Raw genomic sequence first — 16944 nt, 5'->3', positions numbered from 1 at the left:
CAAGGCACTCGTAATCTAGTGCCTGGACGTCCTTACTCACCTTGGCCCAGTTTCGTTACATGCATTTTTGAAGCATTAACCTCGCTCAGCTTGGGTGTTGCGGATTATGTCCGAAGATCCTCCTCCACAAACACACATCCATTGAAGCAACTTATCGCTGCACAACCTGGTGCTCGCAATCGACCTTTCCTTGCCGGAGCCTCCGATCCATCGCCGTTCAAGTAAACAGCTCCGTCACAGCTGCACACGATTGATTTCAACTCGGCGTTGCCTTGCGGAGCCGGCACGCTCAGCCACGCGCGACGTCTACCCGCCCGTTGCCAACACACTCTCTTCGCTGCGCATCAACGTGCATGTGTCTTGCAGCCCTACCGCCCTAATCCTTCGTCCTGCCGTCCGTTCCCGTGATATCCACGCGATAGCTAGCTGCCATGGGCTTCATCGGTGTCTACAAGGCCATCTATGACTACGAGCCCCAGGCCGAGGGCGAGTTGAAGATAGACGATGGAGATCTCCTCTATGTCCTTGAGAAGAGCAAGGATGATGACTGGTGGAAGGCAAAGAAGAAAGCCGGCGGTGATGATGACGACGAGCCCGTCGGCCTGATACCAAGCAATTACATTGAAGAGGTAAGTTTGTATTTGCCAAGTCTCCAACTTGCCCACTGGATCTGATTTTCGATTTCGTTAGGCACAACCTATCAGTCATGCCCGCGCGCTCTACGAGTATACAAGACAAACCGATGAAGAGCTCTCTTTCCCGGATGACGCTAGGCTGGAGGTGTTCGACACTTCAGATCCTGACTGGATCTTGGTGGGACTCGATGGCGACTATGGTTTCGTACCATCTAATTACATAGAGCTTGGGGACGGCGGTGATGATGATGAGCCAGCCCCGTCGCCAGCGCCACCTAGTCTACCATCAAGACCTGCTGCACCTGTGGTAGAGGACATTCCCACTCCACCTCTTCCACCGCGTGGTCCTCCGTCCGAACCGAGCAGCCCTACAGCAACCGGTCCCGCGGCGGCTCTCGCAGGTGTTCTCGCAGGTCGATCAGTTGCGTCACCACCACCGCCACTGAATCTGCCGCCTCGTCCGCAATACACCTCCGAGCCATCAGATGAGGAACTTCAATCACCTCCCTTGCCGTCTCGCACTCGCACATCGACCATTCATTCGACGCTCTCCGACGACCGCCATGACGACTTCTCACCGCCCGCTCGACGAGATACCTACGATGACTATGAGGCACCGAGCCGGCCGTCCGGACTCGCGCCCGGGGGCTTCCACATGTACAATATCAATGAGATGGTATCTGTGATGGGGAAGCGCAAGAAGATGCCCACTACTCTTGGCATCAACTTGAAGACAGGAACCGTTCTCATCGCCCCCGAGCGCGCCCAGGATGGTCCGTCGCAGGAGTGGACGGCTGACAGGATGACGCATTACTCCCGAGAAGGAAAGCATGTCTTTTTGGAGCTTGTCCGGCCTAGCAAGAGTGTAGATTTCCATGCTGGCGCGAAGGATACTGCAGAGGAGATCGTCAGTGCGCTTGGTGAACTTGCCGGTGCTGCTCGAGCTGAAGGGTTAAGGGAGGTCATCATGGCAGGAACAGGCCAGAGTGCACAAAAGAAGGGCCAAATGTTGTACGATTTCATGGCGCAGGGGGAGGACGAGGTTACGGTAGCCATCGGCGACGAGGTCATCGTGCTCGACGATACGAAGAGCGACGAGTGGTGGATGGTGCGGCGACTCAAGAACGGCAAGGAAGGTGTTGTTCCGAGCAGCTACGTCGAGATCACCGGCACTCTCCCGACGCCGACTACGTCTTCCGCGCAGGGCATCAACGCCGGAAAGTCCACGGTCGCTCAGAATCGACTCGAGGAGGAACGTCTGACAAAGGAAGCCCTCAAGGCAGCTCTTAGAGACGACGAAAAACGGGCATCAGAGGTAGGGCCAGGAATGCGTTTGCCTGAAAGAGGCAGTAGTTTGTCTGCTCGTGAACATAATAATAATGCTGGATCACAGCGGAAGCGCGAGAACGGTCGATCGGAAAGCGGCAGCCAGTCGAGGTCGAGCAAGTCAAGTAAGTGGAAACCTGGTGCTACAGGACGGCATACTAATCACTGCTCAGAACCGGATCCCTCAAAGGTGCGGACGTGGACAGACCGCTCTAAGTCCTTCAGCGTAGAGGCTCAGTTCTTGGGCCTGAAAGATGGCAAGCTCAACCTGCACAAGATGAACGGAGTGAAGATCGCGGTACCCGTTGCAAAGATGTCTGTTGAGGATCTTGAGTATGTCGAGCGGATGACCGGCATTTCCCTGGATGAGGACAAGCCGCTTTCGGAAGTAAAGAAGCAGAGGCAAGCGGCCCTCAGAGAGTCTGGTTCCTCGAGCCATGCTGGAGCCTCGGTTGAACCGAAAAAGCCTGATTATGACTGGTTCCAGTTCTTCCTCTCCTGCGATGTCAACGTCGGTTTATGTGAGAGATATGCTCAGGCTTTCTCACGAGATTCCATGGATGAGAGTGTTCTGCCCGATGTGGATGCTGCGGTTCTTCGCAACCTTGGTCTACGGGAAGGAGATATCATCAAAGTGATGCGCTTCCTGGACAACAAGTACGCCCGTACTAAGAAGAAGGGCGAAGAAGGGGATGACGCTGCAGGTGGTTTATTTTCAGGACCCGGCGGAACACTACGGAATAACACACGTAGAGGACGTCCCGAGCCGGCACGGCAAGCCAGCGATGTGGTTGATGCAAAGGCGTTTTCCCAGCAGAAGGATTCAGATACGGCTACATCTTCCCCGGCACCTCTTACTCCTGCTACAACCACAACCTCAGTATCTACTGGAAAACCTAGCGGATTTGACGATGATGCGTGGGACGTCAAGCCAGCCAAGCAGCAAGTCCCTGCCCAGTCACCACCTCCTGCTGTTGCTTCACAGCCGACTCCTCCGCCTGCACCAGCTGCTGCACCTGCGCCAAAGCCAGCGGCAGCCTTGACACCCGGCATGCAAGAGCTTTCACTGCTCACTCAACCTCTCGAGCCTGCAAAGACGGCTACTGCAAGCCCGCCTGCTCCGATTACGCCAGCAATAACACAACCGCCGCCTCAAGCTCCGACTCAACAACCACAGCCCACCGGCGCCACTCCTGGATTCTTCACGGCTCTCGCACAGCAGCAGACCGGAATGCCTAGCGCTCAACCACTGAACCTGGGTCTTGGACAACGACAAAGGCCTATTCCACCTCAGGTCACTCAAGGGCAAGGTGCATTGATGCCACCTCCGCCTGCGCGTCCATTCTCTGCACCACAATCTGCCCAGCCCAGTGGATTTGCTCCTCCACCATTACAGCCACAGATGACCGGGCAGGTGGCGCCTCCAGGTCAAAGCTTGAATGAGATCAACCAGATGCGACTTCAGCAGCAGTATGCTCAACAAATGCAGCAACAGCAAATGCAAGCACCTATGGGGTTCCCTCAGCAGACAGGGCCAGGGATGTTCCCGATGCAGACCGGCATGCCTGCCATGCAACCACAACCTACAGGCTTTCCCAACCAGTATATGCAGCCGATGATGAACGGCCAGCAGATGCAAAGCCCTTTTGCAGATCCGAGCAGACCGATGCAGTTCTCTCCGGTTCAAGCTCAACCTACTGGGTTCCCAGGCCAGTTTGGACAGTTCGGTGGTGCCGCTCCAGGCGGCGTCAACTCTTACCTCCCGCCAGCATTAGAGCCGCAGCGCACTGGTATGCCTCCTATGCAGCCGCAGCAAATGCAGCCCCAACCTACTGGTATGGGTGGCTTTGCCCAAGGATTCGGTAATGCTGGAATGCCTCAGCAGCAGCAACCACCTCCGATGGCACCTCTGCAACCACAAAAGACAGGACCCGCACCACCAGTTCGGTTTGGAGTGCAACCGGAGGCCAAGAAGATCATGCCTCAGGCCACGGGACGAAGGGCAAATCTCTCTGCTGCGAGTAAGTACACAAAGTCCCTGAGATAAATTCTCCTTCCCTGCTAATGAAGTTCTAGCGCCGCAAAATCCCTTTGGCTTTTAAGCTCTTCGGATCCGGTTTCAGTGGTCGTAGTTGTGGAGTTGTAGTTGATTGTGGATGGGTGGAGAAGTGGCATTTTCTTCCTTCATACTGAACCCATGCCTTTTACAGTTGATACGTGAGTGCATAGCGTGCGAGATCAATGATTGCTCTCGGCGAACATTTGAGCACGAGGATTTGTCGATATCCGCGGCGTTCTGGGTGGCAGGATGTCAACCTAAAGCGCATAAGGTGTTACGATGAGATGATAGAAGCAACGAAGAGGATCCGATGAGCTTCCAGTTAAGTCATGCCTTGAACGCAGGCTGTCTTCTATCTACACACAGCTTTTTGGATTGGCACCGTTCATACTCGCGGCCACATTTGAAGCATTATCATAGATTAGCCTATCAGTACATATGCAGCGAGCTGGACTGCATTGTAGCATTGCTCTGCACTGTATCCAAATGCGTGCACTTAATACTAGTTTTGTATATTCACTTACTGTTATTCTGGAAATATATGGATCGTCCGCTCGGTTTTCAGGGTCGTCCAATGTAACTCTACAACCGGGGTCGCGAGATGTTGCCTGCTGCGTTTCATAAAACTGGAGGCTCTGGCCATACCGCAACCTCGCCGAGACAACTCGAACATCACTCTCCTGCCGATCTTCAGAATTGCTTGGCACGCTCTTGCGTCGATTGTTTGCGGGATAGATGTGATCTACAAGAAATCAGGAAATCTTAGGGCATTGCCTATTATTTCGAGATTGCTGGTCTTGATATTATTGATAGGGTGAGACGTTGTTGAGTGCACAACACATCAAATTACATGAGACTTGAAAATTTTGAGCAATCGATTACATCTCTGGATACATGGAGGAACCTGTCTTTAATTCTCAAAAACATTTATTTGTCATTGAATATATCAAACGCTCAAGGTTACTGTACCCTTAGGTTGTAGCCAAGAGTCCCAGCGCAAGAAAAAGGGCAGGCCTGTTTCAGTGGTGTTGTTAAACGGTTCCAAACCTTCTCTCCAAACAGCACAGCCTCACCGTCTCACAAGGTACTCTCATTGGCCATCATTCAGGTTGTCTCTACTTTTTAGGACATTGACGTGCTTTCCCGGCTCGTCGCCAGCCCTCGCCGATCGGTGTCGCAGGACTTGGGACTCGCTATGTTGCCGATCGTTTGCCCAGGCTCCGATCATACGGCATTGCCAGTTCGCAACCAGAGAAGCGCCCTGTCCCCAGCGTGGGATGCGTCGCCAAATCGACACACTGCCACCATTCCTCTAACAGGAGACTTCTTGTCCGAGTGGACCAGAGTGATGCTCGGTAGTCGAGAATGGACAGCAACTATGCTCGGCGGGCATGAACCACCCATACATCTGATCATTCGAGGGATGTCAATCAGTCAATCACCTCTGTAGCCCCTGGTCGGATGCTTTCCGTCTCTTGTCATAGGACTTCATATCTGCCAGCCATGGCGAGACGTGCGTACGTGGAGCCAAGAGTAGTAGATGGGATATAAGTCTGTTCCAGTCTCTAGATTGGCGTCGAAGTAGGAGGAAGTTCAGCATCTATCTAGCCTTCCATTGAGACCTCTCCGCCAGCCGGTGACCTTAATTTCTTTCATTCCTTCTCTGTTCTCGTGGCCAGTCCCTCCTTTCAGAAAACATTCTTTGATTTGACATTTCCCTCTCTTCACTTCAAATATGTATATCAAGTCTCTTCTCGTCTCCGCGCTGGTCGCTTCCGTCGTGGCCGCCCCGACTGGCAGGACCGTCACTCCTCGCCGGGGCAACACGTTCAAGACCATTCGTTCTGCTAATGCCACGGATGCTGCTGTTTCAAAGTAAGTCACAACAATAACAACAACAGACCTGAGCCTTCCACAATCCCAGACCCGAATGCTGATCGGCATCTCGTACAGCTCTACTGCCGGCGCAGACGCTACTGGTGACGCTTCAAACAGCGCGGGCGGCCTCAGCGACCTCCTCGGCGGGCTTCTCGGCGGTGCCGGGAACAATGCCGATGCTTCGGGCGGCGGACTCGACCAGCTCCTCGGCCTCCTCGGCGGGGCGGGTGATGCCGCGAACGGTGCCGCCGGTGGCGTCACAGACGCGCTGTCTGGCATCTTGAGCGGCGTGACAGGCGGCGGTGATGCTGCTGCCGCCGATGGACAAGCGAACAGTGGCGGACTCGCCAACCTCGCTGGTCTACTTGGCGGTCTGACCAAGAAGAACTAGGCCGGGACATGTTTATAGTTGGTATCTTGTCAAGGCTCCGGGGGTTTTAAGGGAGGCGATGCCGGGCTTCAGGCGCGCGGCGACTTCGCCCACGACGCCCTCGACACAGGCGTTTCGGGTTCATGGGTTGGATGGTATACTCTGCTGGATAGAAAGACGCAAGCAACGGCGCCGCGGTTCTCTTGGGTCTGCAGAGCAGATGGATGTATCAGGGCGATGCTTCATTGCACGAAAAGGTCCCGGATAAATGCACCATGAGTGCGTATATTAGCGGCTAGCAGAACGAATGCTGAGTCCAACTGCAACTGCCCCTACCTAGCCCCGACGCCAATGTCTTGCAAATGCTTGTCAAACCCAATGCGATATGCGTAATTCACTGTACCCAAAAGAAGGCCCCCCTGTTCGTGTGATACCAGCCCAAATCGACACGCCCAGCCGGCCATGTTCACGCGATCTCTCCGAGATCATCGTCAATCTCGATATCGGTGACAGAGAGCCTCCGTCTGCGCAGCTCCTCGATCTTCTCCTGAAGCTGGGCGCCGGTCGTAGCAGCACCCTTCACAGCAACCTTCTCCTTGCCATCCTCCTGCGCTGGCTCGAATCGCTTGCGCACAGCCTTGATCATCTTGAAGAACCAGTGCCAGTTCAGGCCGTTGAGGACGATGTTGCTGCCGACATAGGTCGCCACAAGCCAGAAGGGCAGCGTATCGGCATCCTTGGAGAAGACCATGATATCCTCCGTGCCCGGAAGCTTCTCATCTGCCGGCGTGAACGAGGTATACTCGGTGATCGGGGCGGTGTACATGGCCCTCCACATGTCGTAGTACACCCAGGCTGACTGGTAGGTGCCGAATACGAGACGGCAGGAGAAGAAGGTGAAGAGCAGGGTGATGCCATTGTAGAGCTGTGCCTTGGAACCTGTCATGTTCAGCTTGTCAAAGAACCAGTGGATGTTGAGAAACGGTGTGGACAGCTCGTAGAGGATGAAGATGTTGCCGTAGTAGTTAAGGAACGGCCGCTGGCAAGAGTTAGTTACGTCCAGTCAGGGAAAGCCAGGGGGAAACGAACATATCCAAAAGAGTACACCGTCAAGGCGCTCACGGCATGGGCGAGTACACCCAGGCCAAAGACATCGATGAAGATCAGGGTGGTGATGAGGTCCCAGAGGAAATACCCCACAGCCATAGATTGCACAAATCCTGAGGCGCCCGTGTAACCCCATATCCTTTCCATCCAGTTCATGCTCTTCCGCTCCTGGTCGGCGAAGATGTAGCCCAGCGCAATGATGTTGATCAGGGTGCTCTGGACCAAAGACACGACGTGTGCGTCCCAGTTTGCCTTCTTTCCCCTGGACTTGGGATAGTACGCGGCGAAGTACTTCTTGGAGATCCATGGCGAGACGACGAGGTGGATGAAGGTATAGAAGAGTGCCGCAGCCAGGGCCTCGTGTACGTGGAGGGGCAGCACAGGCAGATGGTACTTGTCGGCGTAGGGCTGGACAGCCTGGCGCAGGGCCGGAATCTGAAGAAAGGAGAAAGGATCCCGCATAGTTGTGGTTTGTGCCTGGCAGCTTTGAGACCTCACAGAGCTCAGGAATGTGAAGAGACGGTCCTCGTTCAGCTTGTAGCTCGAGGAGGAGGCTACCGGCAAGGCGTCAGCTCGGGCTCCGGGCGGTGATAGGGCTTAAATAACTGTGGAGGAGTCGGTATCAGCCCTAAGAAGCATGCGCCGAGGCAGAAGACTCGGAGCCAGATCCGTTGGGACTTGCACGCGACCCCGGGAAATCGACGGCAGGGAGTTGTGAAGATGCTCACGACGGGGAGGCTGCAATGCTCAGCTGTTAAGTGGGAGGATGTATGTTCTAGACGGAGGCAAGCCTAGTCTTGAGCCAGGACAAAGAGAGACAAGCCTAGGCGGGTAGCCGTCCTGTGCCGTCGTCACCTGGAGGGCATTTCGAGGCAGCGAATCCAAGTGTACTGGACCCTGGTTTTGTTGGGACAATAACGTTACCCACCCCCTCGTGCCTGTATCACTAGCGAGACTAGGTAACTTACCTACACCTGGACTACCTGCAAACGATCTGCGATGATGCAGTTGGCGGGGGGCTCACTAATACTTCTTAGCTCTAGCGCCCTCTTGCTCCTCGTTGTACCTCCGTACCGCCTTCGTGGGGCTCTGTACCGCTGCCATACATCAATTATCTGCTGGAGCTCAAATATCCCGACGCCGACACTCATATCAACAGAGGAGACATGCAACGAACTTACAAAAGGGTGACTGTAAGACGACAGCTATACTAAATCCCGGGCATGTTGGCTTGGACAGACATTCAGGGCATGTGATGCGGCCTGCTACCTGAACATCTCGGAGGCGCGGACACGTGGACACGGGAATCTCACTCCCCTTCAGGGGGTCGGCGATGAAGGACAAGCCCACAAGATGGCAGACTTGCTATACGACCTTCTCAGGTCACAGCCAGCCGGGGCAGATCTCGCTCAAGGAGCACCAGACCAGAGCTCGCTGGATTATTTGACCAAGCTAGCCTCTCAGCCTCTCTCTGCACTTGAGGCTACTGAGCCGCAGGCTCTATCTCAATCCTCACACTCGCTCTTCATCTCTCTCCAGTCTCTCTCCAAAAAGTCTCACAAGCCGATCATTGAATCTGCCTCACATCACTCTTCACTACATACAACCCTACCGGCATTGGCAGCAAGTACTGCAGATCTACGGAATGCAATCCCGAAGCTGGACAATGAGGCCGTCCGCTTCTCAACGACATACAACAAAAACGCCGAGAATGATGTCCTAGCAAGGAGAAAGAAGGCCCTCCTCCTATCCAGGAATGTTGAGCGTCTAGTGGACGTTCTGGAGCTACCGACATTGTTGAACTCGGCCATCTCGACAGCGCCGGTCAACTACTCTTCCGCCCTGGATCTGAATGGCCACATTCGGCGGTTGCATTCACTATACCCAAAGTCGCCGCTTGTCACATCGATATCTTCTCAGGCAGATGAAGCCATGCGCACCATGGCGGCGAATCTTATTCTATCTCTAAAGGCTCCTAATCTAAAGCTCGCCGCCTCCCTGCGGACCATCAGCTGGCTGCGCAGAGTACTGCCGGACTTGGAAACTGCAGGCTCTACTACCCACGGTCATGGTACTCAAGAGAGGGTTTTGGGGGCTCTATTCCTTGTTTGCAGATTAGCGACTCTAGTTAATCTTCTCAACGCGTTAGAACCTCTGCGGGACCTGGCCGACCAGGAGAAGGCGCGTCAAAAGTCCTTGGGAAGTGGGAACGCCTGGTCTGGAGGGCAGCAGACGGAGAGGTATCTCAAGCGGTACATTGAGATATTCCGAGAGCAGAGCTTCGCGATTGTGTCCATGTTCAGGAGCATCTTCCCTGCGACGGCTCAGCCAGATCATGCATCAACCGCCAAAGACCCTCTGGAACCGCTGCCGTCAGCCCTCTCAACCTTTCCGCTCTATTTGGTGGATATGCTTCTCGAGACCTTACGGCTATACCTGCCTACTGTCAAAGACCAGGCTTCAAGAGACAGCCTTTTGACGCAGGTCCTGTATTGTGCAGGGTCTCTTGGCCGTTTAGGAGGGGACTTTGGCTTACTCTTAGGTGGCCTTGATATTGGCAGCGAAGCCGAGGAGGAATGGGTCGAGGTTGTGAAGAGACATAAGCTTCTAGCAGGGCGTTTGGAGTCTATAGTAGGCGACCATAAGGAGAAAGCCGTCAAATAGACATCATTTACGATCTGCCCAAAGGAGATAATCCGCATTCTGATTTCAGCTTCTTACATTACATATACCCTGGTGTCTTGCGTGACCGGGAATCTACATACAATTACACTGGAGTTTCTCTTCACCTTAACAAGTCACAGACTTATAAGCATTAAGTTTCAAAGAGAGATTCACTTCCTGGAAATAATTCCATCTTAAAGCTACTACGAATACTAATAAGTATTAAAACCCTTGCGGTCTTGGTGGAGGTATATTTGATGACTCGGGTGCTCCCGGCGTGTCCATTGTGGCTGCCAAACTGACCCCTGTGACTCGAAGCTAGGGGACAAGAGCTAATGCCGTCATCATCCGTCAAAGCCCAAAACTTCACATTCCGCCCTCAACCTCATAGTCGCCCGGCCGGTCCGCCGAATCTACTTTGACTCATGGCTCAAGACGACGAACCCAATTGAAAAAAGCAAGTACAGCCTCAATTATGAGAGGTCGGTTCCGGAGAACATTCCTTCTGATGCTTGCCAGCCAAACCAACTCCCCGTGCTGCACCTAGCTACGGGCCATAGGTCCTCCTCATCGCAAAAGTCCACGAAATGACCGATGGTTCTCGCAAAGCCGTTTCCAAGTCGAGTATGTCAGCACCTCCCCTATAGCGTTGACATAAAATCAATACGGCAGCTAATGTATCCGACACAGCATTCCACTTCGTCGCAGGCCTCGGCTCCGGTCTCTTTTCAGCAGTGCTTCTGCAACCCATCGACCTCCTCAAGACCCGCGTCCAGCAGTCCGGCCACCACAGCCTGACGATTGCGCTCCGCGAGATCCGACAATCCCCACGGCTCATACCGGCGCTGTGGCGTGGCGCCGTACCTTCTGCCCTACGCACCGGTTTCGGGTCCGCAATATACTTCACCAGTCTGAATGCGATCCGCAATAATGTTAGCCGGATCCCTATCCTCGCCGCTGATGTGCCCCAGGTAGGGACGGCAGGCAGCGGCCATTCGTCGTCGCTAGTCAAGCTCTCCAACACGGGCAATCTGCTAGCTGGCGCTGTAGCGCGGACGTTTGCGGGCTTCATCCTCATGCCCCTGACGATCATCAAGGTGCGATACGAGTCGAACCTCTACTCTTACAACTCTATTGCCGGCGCAGCGCGGGACATAAGGGCGACAGAGGGCCTACGCGGATTCTTTTCCGGATTTGGAGCAACGGCGATTCGTGACGCGCCATACGCAGGTCTATATGTTCTGTTCTACGAGCAGTCAAAGAAGAGGCTCAGCGCGCTGTACGGAACACCCCAAGCAGAGGACGGAGGAGCGCATGGGCGCATGGGCGTGTCGACGGCCGCCACGATCAATTTCACGTCGGGCGTCGTCTCGGCGGCCGCATGCTCAGCGATATCGAACCCCTTCGACGCGGTCAAGACGCGGATACAGCTCCAGCCGGGCGTCTACCGCAACTCGCTCGTCGCCGCGCGCAGGATGGTCACAGAAGAAGGCGTGCGCTCGCTGTTTGATGGACTGGCGCTGAGAATGAGCCGCAAGGCACTCAGCTCGGCGCTCGCGTGGACGGTCTACGAGGAGCTGATACGGCGCGCCGAAATCACCTGGAGCTCTACCGCCAAGAGGGGCGAACGTGTACTATAACTTGAATTGTCTTAACAAAAGGGGCGAAGCAGCTTTATACCTAATGTTGAGCTTTGGAAGGGAATCTCGGCTCAAAAAAAGACCCAATCCTAATTCACATCATCATCGATTGTCATGGCTCGTTTCCTGTTTCTCATTCTTCCCCACACCTGTTCCTCCCGCGCAGTTTTCCAATCCTTCACTTCGGCGTATCTTCTTAAGAGAGATCCAACTTCTAAGGCCCCAAAGGGCGGTCCTACCCCTAATTGGAAAACTGAAGAGTGGTGAGTTTCCAAGCTGCATGTAACTTTCTGCTTATTTGGCGCCAGCCAGGTACATCAACAGGCCAGGAGACTTGCTTCGCCTGCGCTCCTTCTTTCTGACCCATTCGAAATTGGAGTCGCCGCCGTGGTGGTGCTTCGGCTTGTCTTCAATCGTCAGCAGCAGCTTGGAGTCTCTCTTCTCTCGGATGACCCTGGTATGCTTCCACAGAACGTCCTGCTCAGCTTCAGGGACCCAGCGCTTGATCAGGACATAGTTTGGATCCTGGATAAAGTCAGTTTCATGCTCTCCTACTGACACATCGGCTCGACTTACCGTATCATAGTCAAAATCAATGCCGTAGACTCGCAGGGTCTCAATGGAGAGGTGCCTTCTTGCCATGCGGGTATATGTTGGCCGCTCGGCAATTTGCTTTTCGGCCTTGACCTTCTCCTTCTTGATGATAGCCGCAATGTCCTTCTCGTCGACACCAGCGTGGATCAGATCCTCCTGGAGGCGACGCTGGTACTCCTTCTCGGCCTGCTCCTTCTCCTTCTTCTCCTTCTCGCGGCGCTCGGCCTCCTTCTGCTTATATCGCTCGACGGCCTCCTCGGCTTCCTTCTCGCGGCGCTTCTTCTCCTCGTGCGCGCGCCGCTCCTCCTCGAGCCGCTTCAGCTCCATCTCCTTCTTGATGCGCTTCTCCTCGGCCTCCAGCTCCTCCTTGCGCTTGATCTCGTCCAGCTCGCGCTTGGCGGCCTTGAGCTCGGCCTCCTCGCGGTACTCCTTGGCGGTGCGCCGCGACTCGCGGTCCCGCTCCTGCTGCGCGCGCAGCTCCTCCAGCTCGCGCCGGGCGCGCTTCAGCTCGTAGACCTCGCTGTCGTTGTGGGCGCTGCGCTGCTTGAGCTTGAGCTCCTCCAGCTCCCGGCGGGTGCGCTCGAGCTCATAGTCCTCGCGGGTCATGTAGTCGCTGGAGCCGGCGCGGGAGCGGACCTTGGAGTGGGAGCGGCCGCGCAGGACGAGCCGGCCGCCGTCCTCCTCGTCGGACGAGTGCTCGTTGTAGATGCGGTTGTTGATGATGACGGGGGCCGGCGGAGGCGCCGCCACGGCGTGGGGCGGGCTCGAGCGGCGCTCGCGGGAGCGTGACCGGGTCCGGGTCGTCACCATGGTCTGCTCGGGCATCAGGTAGCTGGGGCCGGTGGCATAGTAGCTGCGCGGCCGGGGCGGGCGGACCGCTTGGACGTAGTGGACGGGCGACGGCGACGGCTCACGGCGGTGGCGTATGCGCACGTCCACCTCGTCGTCCGAGGAGTAGTAGCTGCTCATGTTGGCAACGATGGGAGAGTAGTTAAGGGTTGGTGACTCGTGGTGTTGCTGGATCTCAGACAAGAGCTCGCTCTGTCTCGGAGGCTGAACCCTGTCTCGCTCTCTCGACTGACTTTGATGTCCCCTCTGAAGCGTGTAAATGAATCACCAGACAAAGCACAGTGGTTGTCAGGTAGTCCGCTGACCGATAAGAAGGCGTTTCCCAAAAGTCAGAAGCGCATGTCAGCGAGGGGGAGCGGGGGTGGGTGTGCCCGCCCATTTATTCGGCTGGACTGAGCTTGTGGGCGGCGGTCAGAGCAGAAGCAGAGCAGAGCACCCAAGCCGTCCCACCGCTACCCAGTCGAGCAATGAGGTCCGAAGGGGTATTGGTACTGTCATACAATGTACTAAGCCGCAAGTCACTTTCTGACACCCAACCACCTCCTGCGAGAGTAGTGCATGGTAGGTAGGTTAATGCGGCATGTGCCACTGGGGTGCCGGCTTAGCACTGCTTGGGTAGGGTGCGCGAGAGATGATAGATGGGGAGCAGGGATGTCCGATGTCCTATTCGACCAGGAGGGGAAGCAGAGACGAGGTACTACACTACTGGTACAGTGTATGAAGCACGACGAGCGGCCACGCAGAGACTGGCCCAGTCGGTACCGGCTCAAGAGGTCTTCTCTCCCGCCCAGAGAGGCCAGAGACAACATGCTCCTCGAGCCGTGTGGCTGCTGTCGGTGGAGCAAGAAGCTGACAAACGGCATGATGCTAAGATTGCAAAGGGGAGTGATTGGAGGTTGGGGGCCAAAATACGGCAGCAAAGCACGCAACGAGGTACAACGGAGAAGGGCCAACATGGGATGCCCGGGCATTGACTTCCCATTCTCCATTCAGAGGCCGAGGGAAAATGCTGGAGGGGAGGGAGGGGCTGAAAGCCAGCTGAGATCCTTCGTTCCCAGTGTGTCCCACCGATCATAATTAGAAACCGATCGAACTAGGAAGCCCCTTGCCCACAGCCACCCGGCTGCTCCCTAGGGCCCATGGTATTGGACCAGGCCGGGAAGAGGGGGGAGGCTTTCATTCTGGGCCGGCTTGAGGCTGGCTGTCTGGCACGAGCATCAGGAGAGTGAAGTAAATCATTGGGAGCAATGCCCTCTCCTTCGAGGGGCATATCGCGTTATTCGCTGGGAGAGACTGCCCCTCCATGAGGTTGCAGTCGGTGCTCGCTGCTGGTGCGCTGGTAATGGTGGGTGGGTAGGGCTGATTGTAAACGTAGCGGGGTTGGCTGGCGCGGCCTGTCCGAAGCGACTTCGCAGAGACGTGCGTGCCGCACACCATTGCTGCATTAGACAAGGTTAGCTGCATTGGGCAGCAGCAGGTAATATTCCACGAGTTCGAACGCTTGTGAAGGGAGAAGGTCGTCCACTCAACGCCGTTCCAAGTCAAATGCTGTGTAGATACGATCAGGCGAAGCGTTCCACTTGCCGCAGGATTGCTGAGGCTCTTACATCGTTCATACCTTAGGTAGTAAGACCCAGCGCCTCAACGGCGTAATAGCCGCTGGTTAAGGTTGGTTCCGGCGGCAAACGAAACCATCCCGGCCCACTATAGAGGCCGCTTTACTGTAGGAGCATGCGGCCGGTTGTCACATTAGGAAGAGCGACTTAGGTCTTGGTATGTAGGTAATGTCAGGCGCATTTGGCCTTCGTTGATGAAATTAACAGTCGTTGATATGACGCTTGATACCATCCTACATTTGTAAATCCCTGCCGAGCTGCTCGTAGGATCGAGAGTGTGTGTTCCAAGAAACGCAATACGCGTTTCAAGACGGCAAAGTATGTGCTGCGCCGTAGGTGTGATACTGTTGATCACCTTCGTTGGCTTTCGCTTCACTGGCACGTTTATGCGGCCCGATCCATACTACGCTGGCGAAGCCTGCCATTTTTGACCGAGTGCAAACCCGTCGTCGAGGAGAGGAACTTGATCAGCTGGCATCACCGCCGCGCCTAAGCATGGCCTCGATGTGGTTCTGGCTGTTCTTTGCCGTCGTCTCCAGGTAGTGCAGCTTCTTCCCGAGACCTTCCACGTCCGTCTCAATCTCCTTCATCTGTGAATCCAGCTTGTCTTTCATGGCCGGCGCAGGTACCGACACAAACCTAGACGCTGGGTTTAGCCCCTTGCTCGAATTTCATTCGTGGGAAGCGCGCGCTATGTTTCAACTCACATCTTACCGACACCCTCGTAGATTGGCGTCTCAGGGGGTAGAGACGACAACTCGCTCTTGGTCAGCTGTGCCAGGCGCATCTCCCGCTGCTTGGAGCCCAGCTGTGTTCGGACGAGACTAATCTGCTGCTGTGCCTGAATCGCTTGTGTCTCGATCTCCCTCACCAGCTGTGGTTGTGTGAGTAACTCTTCTTGTGGCGACTGGGTGTGAGAGAAGGGGATTCGATACCTTTTGCAGCGCCTCATTTGATATCGACATCTCTGCGGGTGCGGTAGATCTATTATCCCCTTAAAACAACAGTTGATGTTTTCGTGTTGGCGACGAGACGGTATAAGGCCTGATGTCGCTGCCTGATTGATGATGAGAGTTGACGGATGAAGTCGTCCTCCCGCTACAAAACGCTATCGATGCCACTGGCAGAAGATGCTCCACACACAGTGTAACTTCCCCGGTAGCAGCGCCACAGCGAATAAGATAGTTGAACAGCACCATTTCTTACACCAAATTTAACTCTTTAGAGTCCAATAATCATTCATATGATATCCTTGGCGGTCATTGATCAAGTCTATATTATTTTGCACGTGTGTCTTCACGTGCAAGGCTTTTGAGGGCTCAATTTATCTACATAGCTCTACAGTGCGACCAAAGTCTCTTGAGGCATTCTCATGTTCCCGCTTCACTTGTACTTGGAAGAAAACATATTACGTATTTAACTCCTCTAGATTTACATTATTTAGACGAAACATATGCTTGTACATAATATTCTATGCGCCTTCCAGCCTTTTCAGTAATATGCTCTACATATGGGGGGGGGAATATCTCCATTGCTTCCCAGATCTTACAAAGTATTGACCAGGCCGTCTCCTCTACTCATGCTATCGAGTGACCCTTTGGCGCATCATTGAACTTTCTTGGTGGGAGACTTGACGCCATTACTCGAAGATGTTGCCTCAACGGGAACAACCTCCGGTACTGACGTGAGTGGGGACGGCCAGACCAGTGTGAAGTCATGCTCGCTGCCATCAAGGCACTTCTCCAGCCATATCCTCCACACGATGAAGTAATATGCTAATAAAAAAATAAAGATGTTAGCTTAATCACGATATGAAGCGATACTGTAGGATACTGGCTAAGACATACCGCCTAGGCCGGTGAACAGATGCCACCACCCATGGCCTTCTAGCACGATTGCCCACGGAAGCATGATATAGTCTCGCATTCTTCGTAGGTGGTGGCAGTAGATGTTGTCCAAGTTCCAGATGCCAAAGCCTATGAGAAATGCCGAGATTCCTATAGGTATACAAAATCAGCAATTCTGAGACTGGCCCAATCTCATAACGAATAGTAGGTGGTTCGCTCACCAGTCGCTGCCAACATCCACATCTGCTTCATCAACTTATCCGCGTGCGCCGTGTCTTGGCTTCGCTTCCGAATAGCTGGCCGAAGCTGTGCTTCCATAATGTACATTCCGCGAAACACCGTAGCGGCGGTCGTGCTAG

At 54.7% G+C, this 16944-nt stretch overlaps 6 protein-coding genes across 6 annotated transcripts; 3 read left to right on the top strand and 3 right to left on the bottom strand.

Annotated features, from left to right (window-relative positions):
• Nucleotides 1-431: 431 nt before the first annotated feature.
• On the top strand, nucleotides 432-2861 carry UCRPA7_6541 (putative cytoskeleton assembly control protein sla1p protein; the record flags this gene model as incomplete). Its single annotated transcript, XM_007919078.1, has 5 exons — nucleotides 432-629; nucleotides 691-1950; nucleotides 2029-2086; nucleotides 2135-2618; nucleotides 2843-2861. The coding sequence occupies 5 exons, from the start codon at nucleotides 432-434 to the stop codon at nucleotides 2859-2861; spliced, it is 2019 nt and encodes a 672-aa protein (XP_007917269.1).
• Nucleotides 2862-5755: 2894 nt separating this feature from the next.
• On the top strand, nucleotides 5756-6289 carry UCRPA7_6540 (hypothetical protein; the record flags this gene model as incomplete). The annotated part of the gene is made up of 2 exons (XM_007919077.1): nucleotides 5756-5895; nucleotides 5974-6289. The coding sequence occupies 2 exons, from the start codon at nucleotides 5756-5758 to the stop codon at nucleotides 6287-6289; spliced, it is 456 nt and encodes a 151-aa protein (XP_007917268.1).
• A 445-nt stretch (nucleotides 6290-6734) lies between these two features.
• UCRPA7_6539 (putative transmembrane protein 56 protein) lies at nucleotides 6735-7837 on the bottom strand (the record flags this gene model as incomplete). The annotated part of the gene is made up of 2 exons (XM_007919076.1): nucleotides 6735-7307; nucleotides 7358-7837. The coding sequence occupies 2 exons, from the start codon at nucleotides 7835-7837 to the stop codon at nucleotides 6735-6737; spliced, it is 1053 nt and encodes a 350-aa protein (XP_007917267.1).
• Nucleotides 7838-10626: 2789 nt separating this feature from the next.
• UCRPA7_6538 (putative solute carrier family 25 member 38 protein) lies at nucleotides 10627-11679 on the top strand (the record flags this gene model as incomplete). Its single annotated transcript, XM_007919075.1, has 2 exons — nucleotides 10627-10663; nucleotides 10730-11679. 2 exons carry the CDS (start codon nucleotides 10627-10629, stop codon nucleotides 11677-11679), a joined length of 987 nt encoding a protein of 328 aa, XP_007917266.1.
• Nucleotides 11680-11973: 294 nt separating this feature from the next.
• On the bottom strand, nucleotides 11974-13242 carry UCRPA7_6537 (hypothetical protein; the record flags this gene model as incomplete). Its single annotated transcript, XM_007919074.1, has 2 exons — nucleotides 11974-12204; nucleotides 12256-13242. The coding sequence occupies 2 exons, from the start codon at nucleotides 13240-13242 to the stop codon at nucleotides 11974-11976; spliced, it is 1218 nt and encodes a 405-aa protein (XP_007917265.1).
• A 1963-nt stretch (nucleotides 13243-15205) lies between these two features.
• Nucleotides 15206-15690, bottom strand: UCRPA7_6536 (putative prefoldin subunit protein; the record flags this gene model as incomplete). Its single annotated transcript, XM_007919073.1, has 2 exons — nucleotides 15206-15377; nucleotides 15446-15690. 2 exons carry the CDS (start codon nucleotides 15688-15690, stop codon nucleotides 15206-15208), a joined length of 417 nt encoding a protein of 138 aa, XP_007917264.1.
• Nucleotides 15691-16944: the final 1254 nt, after the last annotated feature.

The sequence above is a fragment of the Phaeoacremonium minimum genome, assembly GCF_000392275.1.
Source record: "Phaeoacremonium minimum UCRPA7 unplaced genomic scaffold PA7_03_scaffold_479, whole genome shotgun sequence".
Lineage (NCBI taxonomy): Eukaryota > Fungi > Ascomycota > Sordariomycetes > Togniniales > Togniniaceae > Phaeoacremonium > Phaeoacremonium minimum.
Note: the sequence above shows the minus strand (reverse complement) of the source record. Positions and strands in the feature narration are given on the sequence as shown.